This window comes from Pituophis catenifer, unplaced genomic scaffold, assembly GCF_029215685.1.
Source record: "Pituophis catenifer annectens isolate HBS135680 unplaced genomic scaffold, rPitCat1.0.hap2 SCAF_8, whole genome shotgun sequence".
Classification (NCBI taxonomy): domain Eukaryota; kingdom Metazoa; phylum Chordata; class Lepidosauria; order Squamata; family Colubridae; genus Pituophis; species Pituophis catenifer.
In genome coordinates, this window is record NW_027256888.1 from 16250114 (window position 1) to 16277054 (window position 26941).

At 35.4% G+C, this 26941-nt stretch overlaps 1 protein-coding gene across 1 annotated transcript in view; it reads right to left on the bottom strand.

Moving 5' to 3' along the window:
- Positions 1 to 26941, bottom strand: part of TLL1 (tolloid like 1) — a 127754-nt gene that overhangs the window by 48782 nt on the left and 52031 nt on the right. Inside the window, exons 2-3 of the mRNA XM_070948151.1 lie at positions 3590 to 3700; positions 153 to 233 (exon numbers count right to left, since the gene is read on the bottom strand). Coding sequence (XP_070804252.1) covers positions 153 to 233; positions 3590 to 3700 — 192 coding nt within the window. The remainder of the gene's footprint in view (positions 1 to 152; positions 234 to 3589; positions 3701 to 26941) is intronic.

Consider the following 26941-nt stretch of genomic DNA (forward strand, 5'->3'; position numbering starts at 1 on the left):
GATTTAGAATATCTCTAAAATCTTTCATTATTGGCATTCACAATTAGCTTATCTACTTACTCTCATGGATACTCAGAGATTGGACCAAGAAAGGTATGGAATGTCTTATATTGCATGCAACGATGAACCAAATTTAAGCAGCTTGCCCATACCTGACTCAATTCTTCTTATCCTGTCTATAAGCTGATAGAGAACATTGTTTTTTTTTGACACCTCACGTCCTTCAAAGCCACCTTTTAAAAGAAAAGTAAAAGTAAATGAAAAATTGCATGCATACATTTAGCAAACGCATTTACAAAAAGTAGAGGAAAAGTATGGAATATTTTAAATGTTAACATTATTGAATTATTATAACATCTTCCTCCCTACTATAGTGATTTTGATTATGAATGATAAATGATGGATTTATTTTAAAAATGCAGTCTATGTGCTTGATCATATTTGAGGGGCTGTCACAAAGAAAAGCCAAGATGGAAACTTATCAAAGAAAGATCCAACCTAGAACTAAAGAAAAAATTCCTGATAGCGAGAGCAATTAATTAGTGATTCAGAAGTTGCGAGTTCTCCAGCACCGGAGGTTTTTAAGAAGAGATTGGACAATCATTTGTCCAGAATGATATAGGGTCTCCTGCTTGGGCAGGGGGTTGGACTAGAAGACCTCTAGGATACCTTCTTACTTGACTAGCACTGATGATGTTACATAGTTTGGGTAATGAAAACGACTGCAAGAAAACAAGCAAGCTTAGACAGCACCAAGGACCCCTCCTTTTCACTCTGTATATTCTCTACAGCTATGCAAATCCACTGACTTAAAACCTTTTTAAAGAATGTAAGGCAGTTTATTTGATTGACATGCCTTTGAAACTATTCACATCTGAACTATTTTCAGGTGTAATAAATCACGTAACAATATAAATTCCAGTGCCACAATTTGAATGAGGTGCTTTGAAAGCTACTTACAGAGACAGAGACAATTTATCCCATTTGTAGGCTACCAAGAAATACTGTATTCTGCTTGCTTATCTACTGTGATGTTTGTGACAGTAATACTGAACAAGTTAATAATATAAGCAACTAAGAAGGTTAATTTTGTTAACACTGTATGATTAAGGAAACACCATTAGTAAAAAGATTATGCGTGAATGTTTAGTCACTACACTTGTAGCCTAAGAAACGCATAAAAAGACTGTTCATTTACATGCCCATTCAAAAGTGAGAACCACTGAAATCAATGAAACATAGGTTAGCTATTTCAGTAATTCCTCAGGTTTTTTTCAACATTTATTCTTCATGTAATCTTCTAAATTACGTGTTTAAAGGGTTACAACAAAATGCACAGCGCCATATAAGGCAAATGTGTTGTGTCATTGCTGAGTAATTTACCTCATGCCTTCCACTGTCACATAGCTGTAGCAAGCCTTGAGAAAAATGCTTTGAATTTTTCTCTTAGATTTTAGAAGAATGAGGTAACATGTTAAGACATTCCTACTCTTTGAGCTATTTTGTCAACTTCCCAGAATGCAAACATTTACTGCCCAGTGACGCAACAATCTTTCAAAGTAATGTTTCATTTAGGAAGTAATGTTTTAAGTGAAATGGTCTTTCTTCAAGGAAGTTGATACAAGGATGCAATTTAAATAATATTATATTAATTGCAAATTGTATTATATTGCTATGCCATCTTGTTTTCATTTATGAAAAATGTTTTTTTTCTTTTTAGAATTAAAATAATTAATACAAATTCTAAGCTTTTTCCTTGGTATTTAGGCTCATGACATACAGTATTTGTCAGATATGTAACTTAAAGAAAAACATTATATTTTATCTGGAGGTGATCACACGTATTTCCTGTGCAAAACATGAAGGAAATTTAATCTAAAGATAGCAGATTGACTATATAATAATTTTAAGATGGCTTTGAATGAAAAGCAGAAATGCAAACTAAACAAATATAATTATTTCCCTTACCTCACGATAATATCAGCAAAATTAGACTGAAATGGTGCAAAGCTAAATATTCATTGATACAGAAGATGGCATCTCTTTATATTTTAAATCAGACTGTAAATGAGCTCAGATAGGCAATTAATTAAAACAACAGGTAATCTTAAGAAAAATTAAGTGATGATAAGGCAGTATAAAAATATCTACTCACCATATTTTAGTTATTTATTTATCAAATGTCTACACTGCCCATCTGATTTAAGTGATCCTGGGTGGTTTACAGTAAAAACATACAAAAGTATATAAATACAGTTTAGAAATTGAGGTAAAGATGAAGATGTTAAAAATTAAGAGGCAGGTGAGTGCCCTTAAGTCACCCCATTACCACAGAGTTGCTTATCACTCAGACTACCGTATTAACTGACAGAACCTGGTATTGATGCTCTTCTGGAAGGCTAGAAGCGTGGCGGTCTACCTCATCTCTGGATGTTTTAAAGTATAAGGGGCAGAAGTAGAGAAGACTCTCTTCCTGGATCCCGCTGATCAAAACTCTTTCCACAACATAGCCTCCCTGCCTGATTGGGTGGATGGGACAAAGTAATTGGGATGAGATGATTCCACGAGTAGCTGGTCCCATGCCATGAAAGACTTTAAATGTAATAACCAACACCTTGAATAGGATCCAGAAGCAAACTGGCACCCAATACAGTTCAGCAGAGGTATTACAGAGGTATTACATGCACAAGTCTAGGAACTGCACCATACTGCACCAGTTGCAGCTTCCAGATACTCTTCAAGGATAGTCTGATATATACTGCACTGCAGTAGTCCATCCAGGAAATGACCAGGGCATCAATCACTTTCTTGATCCAAGAAAGGGCATAACTGGCCCTCAACACAAATTGAGGAAAAACCCTCCTAACAATGACTCCACATGCTTTTGAAGCAGCAGTCTTGAGTCCAGGAGAACCCTCAGATTAAGCATAGCTTCATCTGGGGCAGTGTAAATGGAAATACCATTTCCATCCTACATTTTGGCCTGAAACCTGACTGTAAATGGTTCAAAAAATTCATCTCATCCAGGATCATAGACTCACACAGCTGGAAGATCCAATCCTTATATTTTATAAATTTATTTTCAGGCTCTATTAAAAATTGTATAAAAGTCTTATTATATTATTGGTCAGAAGGCCAAAACTATTCTGCATCTTCCAATAATTACATCTTCCAATAATCAATCTGATTTTGCTTCATTAACTATTGAATCATTTGTTCTTCTGACAGCCCACGATATTCTCAATTATTTATCCTGGATTGTTGCTCAGGTGATCAGGTTATTTTCATGTTAGTAATTCAGTTTTCACAGCCATAGGTACCTTTGTGGTACAGCATGATGTCGCTGCACTGCATTTTTATATTATATGTAATAGAACAGTAGTCTTTCTCCCAAGTAACAGGCATCTCTGTTTCATAAGCGGCTTAACTAAATGTCTACATTTATTAATTAACTGAACGAATAACATATATTTATTTGCAAACTTAGAATTATTCACAACCATAATATGTTAGAAATACACATTAGAAAACAGTGTAATATATACAAAATTCTGAATGTATCAATGAATAAAAAATGTTTATAGCTTACCAGTATTATGTCCATTTTTTCCCTCTGAATGTTGTGTAAGATCAATTGTCCTGTCAATCTGAAAGATTTTTAAGTCTTCAACATCTAAGGCAATATCTCCCCAAAAGACAGCTTTAAATACAAAAAGAAAGCTTAATATAAATATATTAAAAGTAATATCACACAAATGTTTATTTGAAGTCTGTGACTATAATCAAATATAGGATATTTGTTAGTTTGATTTAAGGACAGTTTGATAAATTGAAATCAAGGGTCTTTGCTTGCTTAAAGTCTCTTGCAAACATCATTACTGTGAAAGACTTTATAATACACAAGATAAATTATACAGTTTAAATGCTGCAGTGTTACAGAAGTTTTTATTTTATACTGACTTTGAATGTAGGTGTTCTAAATATATAATTCTATACAATATTGAATATTGGAGGATAGGAAGTTAAAAAATGATTAAAACATTATATGGCTATAGAAAAGAGATACCATGGAAATATAATTCTCAATTTCTACACAGTTCCTTAGTAAAATAAACACTTTGCAATAATTACAAATATTTTATTCTTTTTTCTAATCTATAAGGAAACATTTTGTTCTTAAAATACATAAGATTTAACATTTTAAACTTCACAATATATTCTGTCACAAATATAATATTTTCAACAAGTTTGCTTTACTATGCAATATTGTTTCAACGTGGAAAGTTTTATCAATGTTAGCCCTACCAATCTGTCAGCAGAATAAATATTTTTTTCTCAATTTGTGTTACTAAAAGATGTTTATTGTAGATTAAATGTTGTAATTACACTTTAGACGTGGTCCTATCCCTAGATATGGATATGGGAAAATTTAATTGCTTGGTATATAAAAAACAAAATCTCTAGGAAATCTCTGAATGACCATACCTTAGCAGATTTATTATTACTCTTTTATTAGACCAGAAAGTTCTGAAATATTTACATACAGTATGTCAAAAATATCACTGTGCAGCCTGAGGATGCAATAAAAAACTGTCTTTCATTGTGGACAAATGTTAACAGTAGAGAAAGAACAGTTTATTTAACATGTGCAAAGCCACATCATACTGCTTTAAACCAAAAGCTCCAAATATCTATACTGTTTTTTCTATAGGTAGAGAAGGAATTCCTATTCAGAATTACCGTAATCCAAAAAATTTTAATTTATAACTCACACTGTTTGGAACATTTCTTTTTTAGCGTATGGCACATGTTAGCCAGAGATCACCGAGGTGGCTGGCTGCCTCTGTGAAAGGATTTGGGGGGTGGGGGTATCTTTTACCCGCAGGACGCCTGAATGCCAGTAGGCAATCGAGGGAGGCTCTTTTCTTGTCCCTATTACCATGTGAGCCACCATTTGGAACATTAGTATATATTTTTAAACTAACAGATTTTTAAGCTAGAATTTCCAACATTATTATCAATTTGAATAAAATTTAAATAATCCCATGCTGTTTCCATTTCCCACATTTTTAATATTCAGTTGACATCCACACAATTTTCATATCCAGCAAGAAATTAAATACCAGTAGAAAAAATTCAATTTATTTCAACAAACAATTATTTTTCCAGCTACAAGTTTATGGCACTCTCTTAAACATGGTTATTCACATGCAACCTCAATGCATTATACAGTTATCTTTTGAAACTGTAATGGGAGTTATTGTCACTTTATTTCTTCCCTACCTATATCACAATTTATTCCTGAAGAGTCTATAAGCTTTTACAGAATGGGCAGAATTAAGTGAGTCATCAGCCTGGAATCATTACATTCCCACAAACATACTAAATCCCATCCCTCTGGAATTCTGTTGACCCTTATCTACCACCAATTTTCCTCTGAATGATAATTGACTATATATATAACACAGTATCAACATTAGAGTCCTTCAAGTTTCTAGGTTCTATTATATCTCAAGACTTAAAATGGACACCTAACATCAAAAACATCATCAAAAAAGCACAACAAAGAATGTTCTTTCTACGCCAACTCAGAAAGCTCAAACTGCCCAAAGAGCTGCTGATACAGTTCTATAGAGGAATTATTGAGCCTGGTTTGGCTCTGCAACCAAAAAGACAAACACAGACTTCAACAGATAATTAGAACTGCAGAAAAAATAATTGCTACCAACCTGCCTTCTATTGAGGATCTGTATACTGCACGAGTCAAAAAGAGGGCTGTGAAAGTATCTACAGATGCCTCACATCCTGGACATAAATTGTTTAAATTTCTATCCTCAAAACGACTCTATAGAACACTGCAGACCAGAACAACTAGACACAAGGACAGTTTTTCCCCCAAAAGCCATCACTCTGCTTAACAATTCCCACAACACTGTCAAATAATTTACTAAGACTGTATTACTATTATTCTTCTCTTCCTTACTAGTATCTATCTCTTCCCACTTCTTACTATAACCATGTACTTGTATCTTTCAATTTATATTATTTTTACTTGTTTCCTAGAACCATTTGATAGCTTATTAGTAACCCTGACTATCACTAAGTGTTGTATCTTCTTATTCTTGATGAATGTATTTTATTCTCCTTATGTACACTGACAGCATATGCACCAAAGACAAATTCCTTGTGTGTCCAATCACACTTGGCCAATAAAAGAATTCTAATTCTTGTGTATAGGTTTGAGCAATAAATCTTTTTGCCTGCAACTTAATGTATGATCCTGATTCTTTGCATCTGATATGCAGGGGGTTGCAGGAGAGACGTATTTGGACCTCATCTGTGCAATCATCACTTGTACTCTATATTAAATCTGTTTAAAAATTGAGTTGCACAGCATGTACTGCAACTTGTGACAAAATTGAGCACAAGCTGTTTTGAAATGCATGTAAAAACTGTAAATATGGATATATAACTGAGAAGGGTTAAATCCATATTTTAAGAGCTTAAAGAGTAATTGCTTTCTTCTTGATTCAGAAGCAAAATACTCTGGCAATTAGTAAGCAACGGCTTTTTAGAATGGTGAGAGTAAACTCAAATTTTTATAATCAGAGAAAGAGGAGGAGAAAATCTATAGTTCAGAAAGAAAATAAGAAAGAGAAAGAAGGGTGGAAGAATCTTAGTTGGAATATTTAAAAGAAAGCTTCTAAAAGTATTTAAAGCTTCTTTAAATATAAAAAGAAAGCTTCTAAAAGTTCATTTGAATATAATGAAGTTGAGAAACAAACAGACAAACAAACAAACAAAAAGCACAACTAGCTACCGTCAATCTAAGTAGTTACACTGGATGAAATAGCATAATGTACTGTATATTTAATAACTAAAGTTCTTATTTTAAAATTTTGCTTACATTTAGGGTTTTTTGTATTTTGTTTTTACTTTTTCATGAAAACCAATTAGACTAACTCCTTATCTCTGATACCTAATAAGCACTTACTGAAAAGGGTAATAGAAAATGAATTGTTGACAATGGAATTTATGGAAAAATAAATTGAGGCGGGTGAGATTAAGATTGTGGAATGAGGACTGCAATTTAAAAGTGTAATTAAAATGTAACTCTGTGACTGAAACATTCAATGAGATAGTTATCTGGCAGGGTGAGGAGGGAAGCCTCAGATAAATATTCTATGTTGCTCCAGTGCCAAGCCAAAGAATTAGGGAAGGTACCTATTTTGTCACAAATGAAAATCATGGTAAATTTCATATACAAAAAAATGATACATGTTTCTTGAATGTAAGTTATTGCAAAGATTAAATTTCTACTACAATTATTACTTTCTGATCATGAGCACTAGCATCATGCCTGGAATATATATATTCGATTTTTCTAACGTCTTCAAAATGTATGTTGTACAATATCCTTCAGAGTTACTTTACTGATAAAAGTTATAAACTCTTCAGTGTGACTTCTTACCTTCAAACCTCTTCTGCCTTAAAGTAGATGCTTACAGTGTAGATACATAGACATGATCAGGAAAATTGTTCAATTGTGTGGTTTTCATTGTAAATTAAATAAAATGAAGAGCCTTGGTGGCGTAGCAGACTATAGTGCTATTAAGTAGCACCAGCTGCCTGCAATTACTGCAAGTTCAAATCTCACCAGACTCAAGGTTGACTCAGCCTTCCATCCTTTCGAGGTAGGTAAAATGAGGACCCGGATTGTGGGGGCAGTAAGCTGATTTTGTATAAAAAAGTACACCGCTTAGTGGGGGGGGGGCGAAAACCCTACTAAGCAGGTATATACAAAAGTATGAAGGCTATTGCTTAACGCATTGTAAGCCACCCTGAGTCTCCGGAGAAGGGCGGCATATAAATCGAACCAATCAATCAATCAATCGATCGATCGATCAATCAATCAATCAAGGTATAAACAGCAAGGAAAGTAATATATTACTTTGGTATGTATTAGCAGTAATATTATTATAATAAGTCAGAACACTCCATAATGATAATAGCTATGGCTAAATTTATCAGAATTCTGATACTCAACAATTTTCTCAAGGAATATTTATCAGAAAAAGTTATCTTTACTATATTCCTTTTGCTGTAAAGATTAGGTTTCTCTACATTTGCTGACAATTATAATACCCTGTTTAAAAATGTGTGTAACATTGACATTGATTTCGCAATGGAAAGCAATAACCTAGAAGAACAAATCAAGCCAAGTATGTCTTCAGCCTCTTTCACTGTTTTGAAATGAACTGTAGTTCAGCATTCCAATTTGACAGGCACACAGTGTAAAAAACCTGATATTGAAATACAAAATAGGCAACAAGCCAGATAGTACTGGGAGGCAGAACAATTATATAGCAATTTAACTCTTTAAATTTGGAATGAATGTAAAATGATGAAATCAAGGACATGTCCAAGCTTGTCAGCAACCCAGGGAGAATGAATTATTTATATATATTTTCATTAAAAAAAAACTTTAGGAAATCTATCAACATACTTACACTGCAAGGGTGCTAAGCTATCAATCCATTTTGTTGGATTGATAACAATTTTGAAGAAAGTATTCTTTTTCCAGCTCACTATTTTAAAAGACTACATAAACCACTCCACAGGGACACTTTGCATGGCAAAAACAGACATAAATATTTTATGACTAGATGAATAAGTAAATTGTACACTGTGACACTTTCTATGTACTTTAAAAGAAACTTTACTTTTCTGTTTACTTCTATTTAAGTCAGATTGTTCTATGACTTAAATCTAGTCCTCAAACATTTCATAAAGGTATAAACAGCAAGGAAAGTTCACTGACAAATCATAACCTTTTCCAACTGACCTAATCCATTCTTCCCCTATAGTTGCCCTCCAGATGTGTTGGTTGAGTGATTTGGGAAACTGGAATAATACTGACTTCATTTTAAATTTAATAAGACTTCATTTTAATTACCTCTCCCAGGAAAATATAGTTCTCCAGGCAAACAATGAAAACAAATTTGCTAAATTTATCAAGCAACGAAGTATTGAATAGTCATACAACTTGATACCAAGGTCAGCCCTATGAGGTATACATATCTCAATGTGGCTTTTAGCACATAATGCTTTCATTTTTGGGCATATTAACAAAATTTTACTATAAGTGATCATATTTAGAAATTAATAATAGAGAGAGGAAGAAATTGGGAAAAATTGTCCAATGATAATAGGTTCAATTCAGCTATAAATACAATACACCATTACCAGTTTAATCAATATTACTACAGTTAGTACAAAATGCGGCCGCACGGGTTGTTATGGGGGCTTCTCGATACTCCCGTGTGACACCTCTCCTGCACGAGCTGCACTGGCTGCCTGTGGTTCTCCGGGTTCGTTTCAAGGTGCTGGTGCTAACCTGTAAAGCCCTACATGGCTTAGGCCCGGGGTATCTGCAGGATCATCTCCTGCCTTCCTCCCACCGTCCGGTGCGCTCGCACAGAGCGGGCCTCCTCAGGGTTCCGTCAGCCAGATAGTGTCGGCTGGCGGCCCCTAGGGGGAGGGCATTCTTTGTTAGAGCGCCAACCCTCTGGAATGAGCTGCCCACCGGCCTCAGGATAGCCCCAGACATCCTCTCCTTCCGTCGCGAATTAAAGACGTGGCTTTTTCGCCATATGGGCTGAATCCGTTGGGGGATTCTAAATATTTCATAATTTTAATTTGATTTTAATTAATTTTAAATTGATTTTAACTGTTTATGTAATTCTCTGTCGTTTTTGTAAGCCGCCCTGAGTCCTACGGGAGAAGGGCGGCATATAAATTACATACATAAATAAATAAATAAATAAATAAATAAATAAATAAATAAATAAATAAATAAATAAATAAAATATATGCACATAAGGCAAAGTTATATATGTCTTTGTTTTGAGAAAATGTATTAAAATATAATAAAATATTCTGAAAACTTTTGAAATCTATAAATAAGTGGCTTACATACATATTCTAAAACAGAAAAACCAACTATTTTGAGTAAAATATATTAATGGTGGGACAAAATTATCTCAGCAGAGGTAAACAGCTATAGTCCAATGCATATGAAATTTGTAGATGACTAGCTAATCAAAAAAAAAGTATTAAAAATTAGAATTTCATCAAGTAAAAGATAAAATTTCAGTAACATAGTATTGATCTTAATTATCCAAACATCAATGTTACATATGTTGTAATATGTAATAGTTATTATACTAACTGTTGTTGCATCCAAATGTTCTGCATGAATTTTTGCCTTTTCTTAGCAGCCTTTTCTTCCCCGATAAATATAGGATAAATGAAGGATATGCAGTGGACTATATAATTATCATATAATAGTTAAATATGTTACAATATTTATTAATTTATTTGTATCCCGCCTTTATTATTTTTACAAATACTGTAACTCAACGTTGTGACCACATCCACATGCCTTCCTCCTCCTATTGTCCCCCCAACAACAACCTTATCAGGTGGGTTGTGCCAAGAGAGAGTGACGGTCACCCAGCTGTCTTTCGTGGCTGTGGCAGGACTAGAATACATGATCTTCCACTTTCTAGTCTGCTGCCTTAACCACTAGTTCAAACTGCTCAGATTTTAGATAGATAGATCAGGGGTGAAATCTAAAATTTTTTGCTACCGGTTCTGTGGGCGTGGCTTAATTAGTGGGCGGGCCTTGGTGGTAAGGTGACTGGGTGGGCGTGGCCAAGTCAATGTCACTTCTTTGCCCTTTTTTAACCTACAAAACCCAACACAGCACCACTGGCTCACCCACAATGTAAAAGCAGCTGTGCTAGACCCAAAATGGCCCCTGCAACAAGCAGGAACCTCACACAACTACAAAAAGCCCAAAAAAAACAACTTTCACACTTTACACACACAAAATTCCACATACAGCTTTGTGAGATTTTGTGTGTTTGTGTAGTTAGAGTGAAACACTATAGAAACACACTAAATCTCAGAAAGCTGCACAAATATTATTTTATTTTATTTTATTTTTATTTTTATATAAAAGCATATATAAATTTTATATAAATTTAAAACTTCCTAAACTTTAAATGGCTAGGTCTAAAAAAAGAACAACTAAAAAAAAACCCCAATTAACTATTTTTTTTAAAGCTCCCAAAGGGGAAAAAAACTTACCCAATAGAACAGGGGTCTCCAACCTTGGCAACTTTAAGACTTGTGGACTTCAACTCCCAGAATTCCTCAGCCAGCTTTGCTGGGAGTTGAAGTCCACAAATCTAGGCAGGAAGGCAGGCAGGCAGAAAGAGCTGCTCACAGATGAGATTGATTGCAGGCAGGGAGATTCAGTTGCTTGCTGATGCATGGATTACGATCGTCATGCGATCAGCAGCCAAGGTAAGCAAGCTGAAGGCTGGGGGGGGGGGGGAAGAAACTTTTTTTCTTTTACATGGCTCTGGCGATCCAAGCTGAGTTGCCTGATTAGCAGGCAACGCAGCTGGGATGTCAGAGCTTGGCTGGTCAGAGCCATTTAAAAGGAAAAAAAGGCTCTGATGATCGCAGGGCTCAGCTGGGCATGGGGGGCAGGGGCAGGGATTTTTGCTACCGGTTCTCCGAACTGCCCACCGCCATCGCTACCTACTCGCCCGAGCCGGTCCGAACCGGGAGCATTTCACCCCTGAGATAGATGATAGATAAATAGATAGATAGATAGATAGATAGATAGATAGATAGATAGATAGATAGATAGATAGATGATGGATGGATGGATGGGAGGGGGTGGAGAGAAATATATATTTCTGAACATATACAAGTATTATATAAATAGATGTAAAAAAAATTAAACTTCAGGAGCTGAAGTTTAGTCTGACTTCAGTATATATTAAATAATATTTATTCCACCATCTTTAATGTAATGTATTTCAAAGAATACATCCCTATTAAGAAAAATGGGGATTATGTACATCAGAAATGCCATTAAAGGTTTTAATAATGTGTGATCCATCAAGTCATGAATGGGGAACATATAGTCCTTCTGCTGTTCCATAACGACAACTCTCAATGTTTGTCAGCCCTGAAAATGATAGTGGTATAAATACACCCATGATTTACAATTCTACACTACTCTGAATGGCACAATCAGCTGTTCAGCTTTATATAATCAATCAATCAGTTTATTACAGACCAGAGACCAGAACAAATAAAAACGCTCGGTACCATTTATTACAATTCCCAGCTTTATACTAAATGCCTAAGACAGTAATGGCGAACCTATGTCACGCATGCCCGAAGTCACATGTGGAGCCATGTTTCCTGGCATGTGCGGCATTGCCCGTTCCTCTTCCAAGTTTTTGGCGCACATGTGCACGCGATGATCAGCTGGCCTTCGTGCGTGCAGCAGTGCCGGAAACTGGAAGAGCTGGTCTTCTCTTTTCTGGCATGAGCATGGGCGCAGGCCAGCAGATTGTCGCGCGAGCATGTGAGCCAGTAACCACAAGCTGGCCAGCATGCATGCACGTGCCGGAAACCAGAATTTCATTTCCCGCTGCACGCATGCCCCCAGGGCAACTGCTCTTCCAGGTTGCAGCACGCATGCATGCTCCCTTTTCAGCACTCGCCTAAGACTATCAAATGGTGGGATGTACAGTATGCTTGGTAGAGTAGTAACAAAATGGCACAATTTCCATTCTTTATGCAAAGCGCTCACATATGACAAAGTTTAATCAATTAACACAAATAAAACCAAAATATATATGTATAATATAACTATAAAATCTGCATGGATTTGATCAGACTGGCTGGGGAATTCTGGGAGTTGAAGTCCACAAGTCTTAAAGTTGCCAAGTTAGGAGATGCCTGGACATATATGAATTTTAATTACAGTGTAAGGACAATGTGACAAGCTAGAAACTATTCAATTGTTCATTCCACTGTTTACCCCCTTCGTTATATATGAATATTCTCCTTATTCAAAATGAAAATGCAAAGTGGGGAAATCATACAGAGTATCATTACATCATCTTAACCTTTACTACAATCTTTAGGCAAGAAACCATAACACCAGAATACATAAACCTGTAATTATGATTAATAAAACTTTTAAAAAGAGATATAAAATGAAATGAAATTACATATATTACATCAGCAGTCCTTTCCTGCTTTTCAGACTGATTGGGGGGAGGCGGTATACTTACATATTTAGAAAATGCAAAAATCACTTCTGTGACGTACTATATGTACACACACACACACCCCAGCTCCATTCAATTGTCCCGACTCCACCCCACAAGGATTACGGGGTCATTAAAGATGTGTGTGTGTGTGTGTGTGTGTGTGTGTGTGTGTGTGTGTGTACATACAGTATGTCATAGAAGTGATTTTCGCATTTTCTAAATATGTAAGTATATCTTTTCATGTGACAACACTGAAGAAATGACATTTGGCTACAATGTAAAGTAGTGAATATATAGCTCGTATATCAGTGTACATGTGTTGTCCCCTCAAAATAATGTAACACACAGCCGTTAATGTCTTCAGTGTTGTCACATGAAAAGATATACTTACATATTTACAAAATATGAGGGGGTATACTCACTTCTGTGACATGTTGTACACACATACATACAACACATACACACATAGGCTCCATTGGTTATATTTTTGGTGTTAGCATTGTATTATTTTAAGAAGACGTATACTTATTTAATCTTGTATGAGCTTGTTCTTATAAAAGTAATTGCTGCTGATTCACTGAGGAATGAGATTTCTAATCTGCTTTCTAATCTGCTCTTATGTAAGGACACTATATTCAGTCTTGACAAAAACATTACCACTCCATTACTTGAACTTTTTAAAAAAATATATGAGACCAACCCAGTAATTTGTAATAAAATATTGGATAAGTTAAAAGAATCAGGACAATATGATTCTTTGAACAATATTATGGATTTTCAAATGCCTACAAACCAATCCTGGAGCCTGTATAGACATGGAATGGTGATATTGATGTTTGCAAGTGAATGATTTTGGCTGGGACATGAGTAGAAAACCGTCATCCATCCTGGACCTTTTGGACATCACAACAGTCTTCAATACTACTGGTTATTCTTATATAAGGGCTGGAGTTGAGAAAAACTGTTGCCCTGGTTCTGTTCATTTTTTGAAGGATGGTTCCAGTTTGGGGCCGGGGAGGGGGGAAGTCAGTACAATGGCTACTCTCCTAAAGGGTGTCACAAGAGTTGTTTCTCTCCCCCTCTTATTTAAAATTTACATGAAGCCATGTAAATTTCAGGAAAGGTCAGCTGAAGATATGGGGGCTGGTATTGTCAATAATGATACCCAACTCTGTATCATTACCTCAAAACAGACTGGTTGATACTGCTGAAGTCTTGTCCAGATCCCTAAAGGCTCTGGATGAGAAAGGACAAGTTTGAACTGAATCCTAGTAAGGTAGTGATACTGTTTATCCATTGGTATAGTATTACAGTACAATACAATATTCTCTCTCTGCTCTAATTGATTCCCTTGATAGTGGGGCAGTAGCCCTTAAACAATAAATGTTTTGAAGGTTACAGCCATGGCCACAGTCATGGGGGGGGGGGTGTTTCCCATCTAAGGCAGGTATGCCTGTTGCAACCCTACCTGGAGAGGAGAGGTTGCTACGGTGATTCATGCCTTTATCACCATCCATTTATACTAATGAAGTATGATCTACATAGATTTGCCTTTGAGGAACACTTGGAAGTTGCATTAGATTGATTTAGAAAGCAGTGGCTAACAAACCTTCACTGCAGAGGTGAAATCTACTTATCTTCCTTACCGGTTCGCTCGCACATGTGTGCATCACATGCGCGTGCAGACTCTCTGTGCATGAGCAAAACCTTCTGCACATTCGCAGAGCGTAGAAAACACATTACTTCCTGGTTAAAACCAGGAAGTAATGACACCCGGGTGGGTGGGCGGAGCCTCGTCCCGCCTTCGCTACCGATTCTCCGAACCACCTGCCACAACCGCTACCGGATCACCTGATCCGGTCCGAACCGAGAGCATTTCACCCCTGCTTCACTGATGAAAGCACATTACTACAGAGTTCCATGCCTTGATACAGAATGGGAAGAACAGTAAAAGCTCTATTCCTTCTTTTTTTAAAAAAATAATAATAATCCACTGCCTGAAATGGGACACCATAAAATTTGACCTTCTCTACATGAACTTTAATCATTCTTTCTTCTGTTTGTGGATACAGTGGAAAGCTGGATAGGCTTACAATCTTTTAGATTCAAAGTTTCTTCAAACATGTCTCATGACCAAAACTCAAGATGCTTCTATTCAACATCTTGGTTTATTGTGTCAGTAACAACCAGCTTTAAAAAGACCCAAGTACAGACAGGAAATCCAATCAATTCCATGCATTTGAGATGATATCCATGTACCTCAACACTGGAATCTAAAACCCTAACAATAAGAAGAATTGTTCCTTCTTTTTGTATGTTATTAGTTATGTTGTCCCAAGAAGTTAAAGAGAATTGCAGAAGACATGAAAATGAAGTTCTTTATCTCCAAAAAAGTTTCTGGCAACCTCTTTTAACCATGTTGATTAACTCATCTACAAAAGCTTAGCAGAATCTTTGAGACAACAAACTACATGTTAACTGGAGAGCTCTATACCTGTATATTGTGGAACAAATAGCAATTGTACTTTGAGACAACATTTGATATAGAAAAAAAGGGTTTTTCACTGTATTCCAGAGCAGTAATTTATGATCAATTGATCCCTATAGTTGTAGTTAATATTTTAACTCACATCATAGTTCTAATTATGTATTTTCTGCTTAAGAATAATATAGTCTTTACAGTTTTCTGCCTGACAGATTTGTCTAGGAAAAGGCATTTGTTATTATAAATGTTTTCCTTAAAGTCTAAGGAACTTAACAATAAATCAGTTGGACTCAAAAGAGTTCTGTATTTGGTTTTTTAACTTTATTTCATTCTCAGTAGCTAAATCATGAACCTCCCTTAACATGATAAAAGAGTATAGTCATTTTAGACTATCAAGTCAAAACACTGCAAGAATCTTTATTAAAGTATCCCTAATTTATAGCTGTGAGCCTCCATTTGGACATCTCTGTTGATGAGGAACACACACACACCCACCTTTCCGGATAAATCAGTTCCACTTGAATTGTTAAATATATCCAGGCTGAGTATCTAAACATCTAATCATCCTGAAAGTTTTTCAATGAATGTTCTAATATGTATGAATTCTTAAACCACAATGTAAGAAAACCACAATGTAAGAAAAGAACATAATACTCAAGAGGCAATCTGTTCAAAGCTGAGTAAGGTGGAACTCTTAATTCTGTAGATTAGAATATATAAACTCTTCCCTTGTAGCTTCAATTATATTTGCCTTTTCTACAATCACATTACACTGCTGGTTCCTGTTATTATCATGTGATCTATATCATGGGTGAAATCCAGCAGGTTCTGACAGGTTCTGCAGAACCGGTAGCAGAAATTTTGAGTAGTTCGGAGAACTGGCAAATATCACCTTTGCCTGGCCCCAAGGTGGGGTGAGAATGGGGTTTTTGTAGTATCCTTTCCCCAGGAGTGGGGAGGGAATGGAGATTTTGCAGTATCCTTCCCCTGGAGTGGGTTGGGAATGGAGATTTTGCAGTATCCTTCTCCTCCCACGCCCACCAAGCCACACACCACGCCCACCAAGCCACGCCCACAGACCCAGTAGTAAAAAAAATTGGATTTCACCACTGATCTAAATGTGTTGAGACAACAACTCCTAGATTTCCAAGCCTACATACTACATGCATAAAAAGTTGATCACAACGGCTTGAAATATTGAGAGATGGAACCTTGACCTCTCTGAAGTATTATGGCTGTAATAAAGCACAGAAACAGGAAAAAATAAAGCATTACTGAGCCTTGGTAGTACAGTGGTCTAAAGCACCCTGTTATTAAGACCAACTGCCTGCAATTACTGCAGGTTCGAATCTTGCCAGGCTCAAGGTTGACTCAGCCTTCCATCCTTTCTAAGGTAGGTAAATTGAGGACCCAGTTGTGGGGGCAATAAGCTGACTGTATAAATATACAAAAGGATGAAGGCTATTGCTTAGCGCATTGTAAGCCGCCCCGAGTCTCCGGAGAAGGGCGGCATATAAATCAAATTAAAAAAAAAAATAGTTGTGTTTGCTGATTGTCTTCAGCAAGGGGACTATAGTAATTTACAACGCACATCAGTAGCACTGGAAACATTGCTAGAAATACGTAACTGTTTATTGTAGAATTGAACAGTCTACTGATTGTTCTGTGCTTTCACTGTTACCACAGAAGCATAAAAATATGCTTGCTTCTGCAGAATTTTCCATTTTGTGAGCACAGTTGCCCATTTATGCATTTTTAAATGTATCAAATTAACATGGTGGGGACTTTGTTAAAACCATCTAATTGCTTTTTTCCTTACATAGAATTCCAAAGTGTAACTATCAAGCTGATACAAACTTAAAATATGAATCTTTTTATTAACAGTAACAGTTTGAACAACTTGTTTTGCTTATTTTTTTTCCAAATTCATCCCCCTTTTTTAGTGAGTTCAAAGTAGTATGTAACAATGTTAGTCTGGCTAACATTGACAAACAAGCAAATTTTGAACAAAATGCTTGCTCTCTAAATTGAACGGAAATAGTTTACAGTGGATTGATTGTTTATGATTATTGCATACAGAAGATTGCAACCTCTTAACCAGGCTGCTTAATGTTCCTCTTCATAATAGTGTTTCATAAATGCTATTTCCCTGGGATAAGCTGTTTTATTATCAACAATTTTTTCTCCTTCTATTTAATCTTGTCCTATTTTGAGACACTGCCTGGACAATTATCTGCAATTTTTTGGTAAAAGTTTCTCAGAAGTGTGGTTTGTCATTTGCCTCCTTCTTAGGGCTTTGGGACAGTAACTGGCCCATGGTGGGACTAGAACTGATAGTCTCCCAGTTTCTAGTTTGATGCCTTAACCACTTCACCAAACTGGCTCTTCACTAGCAAAATACTTCATCCTATTGAGACCAGGTGATCTGTGTGAGATGCTATGAAACAGAAGCCTAAAACTATGCTGTACAAGCAACTGACTCTTCTTTGTTTCTCAACTATTTCTGATTCTGCTATAGATTTAGAATGCCACAAAATGGAATGGAATGGAATGGAATGGAATGGAATGGAATGGAATGCTATGAAATGCTTTAATGGGACGGATATCACCACTCAGAATCACTCACTTCAAACACCCAGGAGTCAGATTTCATTCTTGGGTTTGAAATCATAGAGAAACTGTATAACATTCTTAAAATGTTTTAATTATAAGATAATATAAATTCTGCTACAATATAATCATGTCATTCCTGCAATTCTTTGCCCATTCCAAAATTTTGTTTAGAATGTACAATTTCTCCAATAACGCATTAGGAAATACTTTTAGTAATGTAACATTAAGATCTTTCTGAAGGCATAACTTCCATATATCTAAGCATAATGGGGTGGGGGAGGAAAATTATATAAATATGATTTTTAAAAAAAAAAGAAAAGAAAATGCAATTATTTACTGAAAGAAGCTTGAAACGATTTCAAAAACTATATACAACAAATATCTGAAAAAGGTGTGATGGAGAAGGTGGGGGGACAGTGAATATAACATTACAAATATTTCAGATAATGAATTTTTCACTAGCTATGCAATGCTTATAGTAGTAGATGATTCAATTAAAAGGAGATTTCTCTTTCACAAAACAAATATTTGAATTGACTGCCATACAATCAAAGCAGTGCCTAAATGCTTTGAAGAAATGTGAGGTATTTATTGATTCTGTTGATATTCTGGTTTTAAGGAGTCTCAAACATTATTCCTGATTTATTTCCATATATGGAAAAGTTAGGCAGGTTGAATGCCCTCTCTAATATTGACAAATGTAATCAGCCAGCAAATTTTATCCCTTCTTCAAACTCTACCTATGAGAAAGTGGCACTCTGTTGCTGATATTTTTTATTGTTTTGCTCAAATTTGCTTAGGTAGTTTGGCTTTTTAGCTAATTATACAAGTAGGTAAGAAATACTGTGCTGGCTATTTATTGCACATAAAGACTACTTCTTTGCCACATAGCTCATTTTACACACAATAATAGTAACACACATCCTTCTGCGGTTTCTTAAATTGTTGCATAAATAGCATGTAATTGCATCATATCCAGAAGAGCACAATTGTTGTCAATAACCCATGCCAACAATTCTGCCAGCCCAGAAAAACAAGCAATCCAAGGATTCTTTAGTAAGACTTTTTAAACCGTTTTTCAGTTTTTATGTTCTTTAAGTGAAACAGAAAACTTTCTGCATTGGTTCATACAATATCTCTGTAGAGTAGGCATGTCCAACCTGTGGTCTGCAGGATACATGCAGCTATGGGCAGCTAGTAAGGCAACCCTACAAGATCATAAACTTTTAACATCATTATGTGATTAAGGTTGGGCAACCATGTTATATATTTTATATGTGGCCCAAGACAATTCCTCTTCACTCAACGAGGCCCGGGCAAGGCAAAAGGTTGGACAACTATGCTGTAGTGTTTATGGTAATCAGTGGGTACACTGCTGTCTGTTACACTCGTTTTATATTCCCTATTATATCATACAGGAAAGCATTTTAATGAATCAAATCTCAAATCAGTTTGAATGTAAACATGTTGTCTCTGAATCCTGAGACATAAATTCCAATAAAATCTCAAACTCAAATAGGATTTTGACTGATTTCCATTGTTTCATAGTTCAACCTTTATATACAGTAGATGCTTAATCCTAAATAGAATAGAATTCTTTATTGCCCAAGTGTGATTGGACACACAAGGATTTGTCTCCGGTGCAGAAGCTGTCAGTGTACACACAAATAACAAAGTGATAGGTCATAGATCATAGTTACAATAATTACTCATAAGATACAACAAGTGATAAACATACATAGAACATTCCTTTTCTACATTTCTTGGAAAATTACTGAATTTTCCATTGACCTAATAATATGATTTTACTTTTCCATAAGATTTCTGGGCCACATACTTGGTAGCTATTTTGGTAAAGGCTCTCGAAGTACCCAAACTGAATAATCTGAAGCTCTGTAAAAGTGGATAGATAATGATGTCATCAGTAAAGGAGGAAGAGATCATTATGCTAAAAGATAAGTATATTTTAAACACCGTAAGAAGAGAGGAATGCTTTATTTCAGCCTTGGACTAGAATTCAAACTGAAATAGAATTGTAAAAAAAAGAGAGGCAATATGAGGACAGACTAGAAAAATGCTAATCATTTATTTCTCCAAGGGCATTAGTGGGCTTAGCCTTAAAATCTGCTAAATAATATTTCTTGATGCTTTGGTAACATACTACTACGTCATTATTACGTCTAGACATAATGGCTCTCTTTCTACTCAAAAAAGGTGAAATGAAAGGAAGTCAGAAGGGGAAATAACTGCCTTTCAGTCTCTTTTATCATAGCTAGGAAGGCAGCTGTCACAGGAGTTAACTGAGTCACTGGAAATGTATGCTATTAATGCAAGTAGATGGGTTATTTTACTGGCAGAGGGGATGACTGGATTGCTTGCATCATGCAGTCAAGGCTATTCTGACTTCCTGCCTACCTTCCTAAAAGTCAACTGATATTCACTCTTGCACATTCTTCTCACCACATATAGTAGTATGTATGTATGTATGTATGTATGTATGTATGTATGTATGTATAAATGTGTATATGTGTATATATGTATAGTATATTAAGTTTAACTATTAGCTACTAGCCTTAATTACCAGGTGTCTGCCTCTGAAATGCAACTCCTGGGAGATTATGGGCTTCCTTGTGTAATTAGTTGGCCATTGTGAGATGGGCCAGAGGTCTATTCCAGCAGCGCACTGCTGATGTTCCTATGTTTTAACTGTGTACTTATAAAAGTATCTCCTTGTAAAAGGTATTACTTTAGCATTTTGAATCAAAATGCTTTAGAAACCCCTCTGCATTATTTCCAATTTCTTTTTACAAACTTTTATTGACATTCCATTTCTTATAGTTTATTACAGGTATTGTACTCTGACAATTCCTCAAAACTCTTTCCAATTTTCAAGTGCAGAAGTTGTAAACTGTTGATTTATTATAAAAAAGGAGGGCAATAAAAAGGGGCAAAAAAGCCCCTATAGATATAATCTGTGACCTAAAGTATAATTCTCACTTCAGAAAAGTTCTCTCTCCCTATGAGTTTTTGCGAAGGATTACAGATTTTACATCATATGATTTTGCTTATCTATCTTCCCAAATTTAACAATTCACTTTTTAGTAAAAGGGGATCTTATCACAGAGTATCATTTTGAAAATTAAAAAGAAATAGCCAAATGTTTTCCTTATTAAGCCTAATTAAATTAACTTCTAACACCTAAAGGGACGTTGATGGAAGTAAAAAATAAACAGGAAATTATAAACTCTGATTATCCAGTAGAGTAGATAATTATATATCGTAAGAATATACCAGGTTCAGTTTGGGCTATAACATGAAGTTTCTATTTTCTGCCTTTTGTTCCGTAGACTTACTTTATGTGATTATTTAGGCTAAATAAATACATACATCACTTTGTGAAAAGTACATATGTATTGTTTCAAAGTATTTGCTGAAGTTATTTAATCAACAGCAGTTTTTCATTCCAGGAGGTCATCAGTAAACAATAAACAGTAGTTTTGTTAATTCAGGAAGAGGGAAAACTAATTAACAGGAAGGTGGCTCAGTTAATGGTAAAACTTCTGAATAAATACTAAAAGGAAGTTAATCCTTTACTATGTAATGATTACAAGAATTTAAGTTGTTAGTGCTTATTGTACATTATACCTAGAGATAAATTAAGTAGGATTTCTAAGGCAATTTAAGGAAATCCCAAGGAGTTTACTTTTCTTACTTACTTCTTTTTAAAGAATGTGATGATTTGTGCTGCCTCAAAATATGTATTGAGAAAAGTTTAAAACCAAATATATTAAAAGTATGTACTATATTAAATATTAATAAATTACAACTGACAGAATGCTAGAACTATAGTATTTTTCAATAATTTAGAATAGATATATTATCTATATAGTAAAAGGAGAGTAACAAGTAGAGTGTTTAGTAGGCATATTGAGACTTCAGATTAATGTAAAGACAGAGACACACAAGTGTGCTAATAATATAATAATGATTCATCAATTGTGTGAAATGTTTCCCATTATCTGAAGGACATGAATACTGAAAGATTTCTGTTATGCAATAGAAAGATACTGCAGGAGTTAAAGTCATACAGAAACATAGTACATAAATGATGAAAGAACAAAAATAATAAATACTTAAAGAGGAACTTAAAACTGATAAGAAAATATTACTGTAAATATATGCAACAAATACTATAATATTTGCATTAAATTTGACTTGATGTGTAATAAATTAAATTTGAGTTGATGTGGTGAAGTTCAATGATATGGAATACAATACAGAAATATTTGCCCTTTTTCTTCATGGTATAGAAGGGAAAAACTAAATGGAAATTCAAAAGTTAAGAAAGTGTTCCAAAAATATATCTGCATGCTCATTTTCATAGGATTATTAAGTATATCTAGCTACTGGAAAAAATCTGAGTAAGAAAATGTTTTCCCATTGCTTCAGGATACAGCTTCATGCAAACTGTTGGTGTATGTGTCACTATGATCATATTATTACCAAGTCCGAGTATTTGAGAAGAAACTTGGCAAGGAAACACGTTGACACTTTTTCTCTGAACAGGATGCTTGTTAAGATGCAAAGACTTTTCCAATAAATAAAGACACAGAAGTGAAAAGCTGACCAAACAAAATCTTTTGGTAAGATGGAGTGAATCTACAGATCTGCTTCCTGTAGCATTTTGCTTGATACCTGACACAAGGAAAGATCATCTTTTTTGGTTAAGATTTCCTTCCTAAAGAACTAACAAGCATCTTAAGCTTTGGTGGAATAGCTATGAACTCCATTCCCCCCCCCCCCAAATTGGAACTTGTTTTTTTTTCCTTCAGAAATTCCAGACAGCCACATCCTTGATAGCACTTGTCAAAACCTTCAAAATGCAGTTCAGGTTACACTAAAATCCAGAATAGCATTAGTTAAAATGAATTGCAATAAAAAGAGCCCTGATGTCTGAAACATAGAAACATAATCCATAGGAAATCTGTTCTATAGAACATGGGGAGGAGGATGCAACTGATCGTCATAACTAACCATGAATCTACTGTATCCTGAGAATTTACCCAATCCCGATTTAAAACCATGTAAACTAACAACTATGGTTAATTCCATGTATTAAGGTTGGACTGAACTCACATTATCCCATTTAAGTCACTATGACAACTTACTCATATTCCATTACTTTCAAGGAGAACATGGCTTAATCTGGATCCAATGCTGTAGGAAAAATATGTATTTTCATACATACATACATACATACATACATACATACATACATACATAATTTTCTCTTCGTGGAGACTGGGGTAGGTTTTCAGCAATATTAGTCTTGTGAATGATTTTCTTTCATTTATCTGTATGTACAGACATTTAGTTCTGCATAAATATATCTCAAAAATGTGTTAAGCAAGATCGAACTTGTGAGGAATTAAGATGGTTTAAAAACAATCTAGCTTTCATTCTTTAGAAAGCATACCAGCTATCTAGTCTAATCTGTTCACTTGTCTTTTTGCAGTCTTCCTTCTTCTTCTGTCACAAGTAATTCTCTATAAAGTTAATGGAGCTTTTAAGGAATGGCATCTCTGGTATGTCCACATTAGCATGGAACATTTTTAGAGATATCTAGTATTATCATAAGCAGTTAAGATGATCAACAGTATGTAATAATGCATCCCTACACAAAATGCAATTCCCACAAAATTATTTCCTCAAGAGAATAATACAAATAAAAATAACCAGGAAAAATACAAATACAAAAATAAAATAAGGGAAATAATATAGCTTTGATTACTTTTGCCTATTTAGAAGTAGTATAAATAGATTTTTATGGCTCATTTTTCATAAAACTTCAAAGAGAGAAAGAGAAAGAGAAACTGTGGTTAATGTACTTATTTGTCTGTACTATTTCTAGCCTCTTTCAGCTGGAATGTTTCCCAAAAAGGCTTACTTCTCAATAAAAATAGAAAGTTGCTGTCCTCAAGCTTACTATTTAAAAAGATTATACAAAAGAAAAAAGAATTGTGAGAAAAAAGAAAATCAGAGTGTTGAGGTACCAATATTACACAGATATTATAATCGTCAGCCATAATATGGATGCTGTTAGGTGCAAACACTAGCTGACTTCAACGCACTGAGAAGTTTATTATTGCTACCTGTATAGAAGAACCTGGTCAACTAATGGTCAAAGCTAAACTGATGCTAGAGAAGGGTCAACGGAATTCACGGAGGCCGGATTTAGGTTTCTCGTGGAAGCACAAAGATTCCAAACTGATGACATGTTTAACCCAGCCTTCCAACCTCAGTCTGCTTATCTCCTACAGATGCAATGCTATATTGGCTGTAAAGCATCCAGAAGCTTTTGGTAGCCAAGGTAGAATAGAAAGACCTTAAACAAAAGGAGAATCGGATGTCCTTTCCACTAAGCTCATGTTTAACTTCTTTCTTTTTTCCACAGCACATGTGAAACATCCAGGGCCTCCATGAAACCCTTGAATTTATCTATCTATTTTTTAAAATTAAAATAACAACCCAATTTTATTTTAAAGGCTGCATCTCCCAAAAATGAAAATTGAAATTTTTAGTTTTGCCTCTTCATTTTTGCCATTCTCTTTCAAAGGACAAATTACTATTTCACTGTCAGTGTTTTTCACCATAATCACTGCAACTTTCAGCAATATAGTTCATTATCATTTAAAGTCTGACTTGATTCCTGGATGACAATTGAAGTACAGATAGTGAAGTTTTGGAAGGAAAAAGAAGTAAGAAGAGCAGTAAAGTGGACGGACTCAACCACAGCAATGATGGATGCACCATTAAAGACCTGAAAAACTAAATAACTCTTTCACATAAAAGAAAGGCAATGTCAGGAATACATTTCAGGATATTGCAACTTAATAGAAGAATAGAGAAATTTTACTTGTTGGACTCTTATTTGCCATAAGCTCCAGTCAGCAAGGTCCACAGCTGAGTGACTAAAGCTGTATTTGTCAAGGATGATGAGAACTGTAATATCACAAGAGCCAAATCCTTGTTTTTAAAGGTTAAAATAGGTCCTGAGGAAACACCATGGTTGCATGTAATCTATGATGTGAGTTGTTATTGAGACTTCAACATTTAAAAAAAAAAAACTTTAATATTTATATTTTTATCCTTGTTTACTACACATGGTGGTGGATGGCAATTAAATGTGTAGATAGCTAGCTAGCTAGATGTCTTAACTGAACAGTTTCCCAAAAAGAAAGAAAAGATATATGCAATGCTGCTGTTGTGGTCTGCAGGTGTCCTGCGGAGCTGGCAGCAAAGTCGGACAGTGAGGAGGCTGGGGAGGAACATGGGGAGGAACATGGGGAAGGCTCGGACAAGGGCTCTGTGTCGGAGGCAGAGATGGGGCCAGGGCCATCTGGGAGTTATGTGCAAACTCCGGCGCCTCCAGAGTCAGAAATCAGTGAGGCACAGGAGCAGGGGGAGTCTGTTCCCAGTGCACGCATGTGCAGAGCTGCCAGAAGGCAAGAACAATTGAAACAAAAGAGACAACTCGGGAGTAGGGCTTGGCTTGGAGATGATTGGCCCCTCCCATAAGACATAAAGGAGGAGTAGAGGCATGTGGGCCTTTGCAGGAAGCAACATTGTTGATGCTGGTCGGTTTGTATTCTGAAGCTCCGTTTTGACTGTGTTCCATGCGGCCTTGCAAAGATAATTGCCAATTAGGTCTTTGGCAGCGTGTCAAGGGAGATAAAGGTGGGTGCTTATCAGCCTTACCCTGAAAGAGTGTGGCAGACTTTTGTCGGACTATTTACAAACTCTTGGTGATTCAGCACAGGCTGTGAATGAACAGAATTCACAGCCGTTGAAATAAAAAGAGGGGTTTTGGGACTAATTTTGTGCTTTTTACTGTATCAGGAAGCCTAGGTCAGAACAGCTGTATATTCTATGAGTACTTAAATAAGTCTTTCCTAAAGATGAACTGTACAATGAAAGTAATTGAAAAAGTGCAAATAATCTTTTTTAAAAATTAAAATATGAACTTCAGACTAAAAAGGCAGAGGTCTGAGTGAAAGAAAATTAGTTTATTTAGGAAAGACTGTATTCTAGCACTACAGCAAGATGCTTTGAGGAATCTCTTTTGAAGATGTTTGAAATGCTTTTTCTGAAGGATATCCCGTTTCTGGGCAGGACATTGCTCTTGGCTTCCTTTCAAAATCTTGATTTTATGGTATTCGGAAACTGCTGATCTAAACAATTAACTAGTGCATTTAAAAAAAAATATTTCTGTTTAAAATTCATCCAAATTCAATTTTTATTAAACACACAATTTGAAAAAAAAAGTATATGTGAATGAAAGATAAATTTAAAAACTGTTTTTTAAATAAATTACCCCTCATTATTTTTATTTTCATTAGGGCAGTAAATATATTGTTAGTCTTTTGACCTAACCCATAAACGTTGACTATGTTGGCTATATATTCTGTGAGTTGTAGTCCAAATACATCTAGAAGTCATCCAGTTGGGAAAAGCTGTACTTCTTTAGATATCATAGCCCCTGGATGGAGGAGAAAAACCTGAACCCAGAAAAAGCACATTTTTTCAGGATTACTATAGCTGGAATGAACAGTTCCAAACAACCTCTAGAAATGTATAAATGTCTAATGCTGCTGGGATGCCATGTAGTAGTCATCTGAATTTCTGAAGCCCTCAC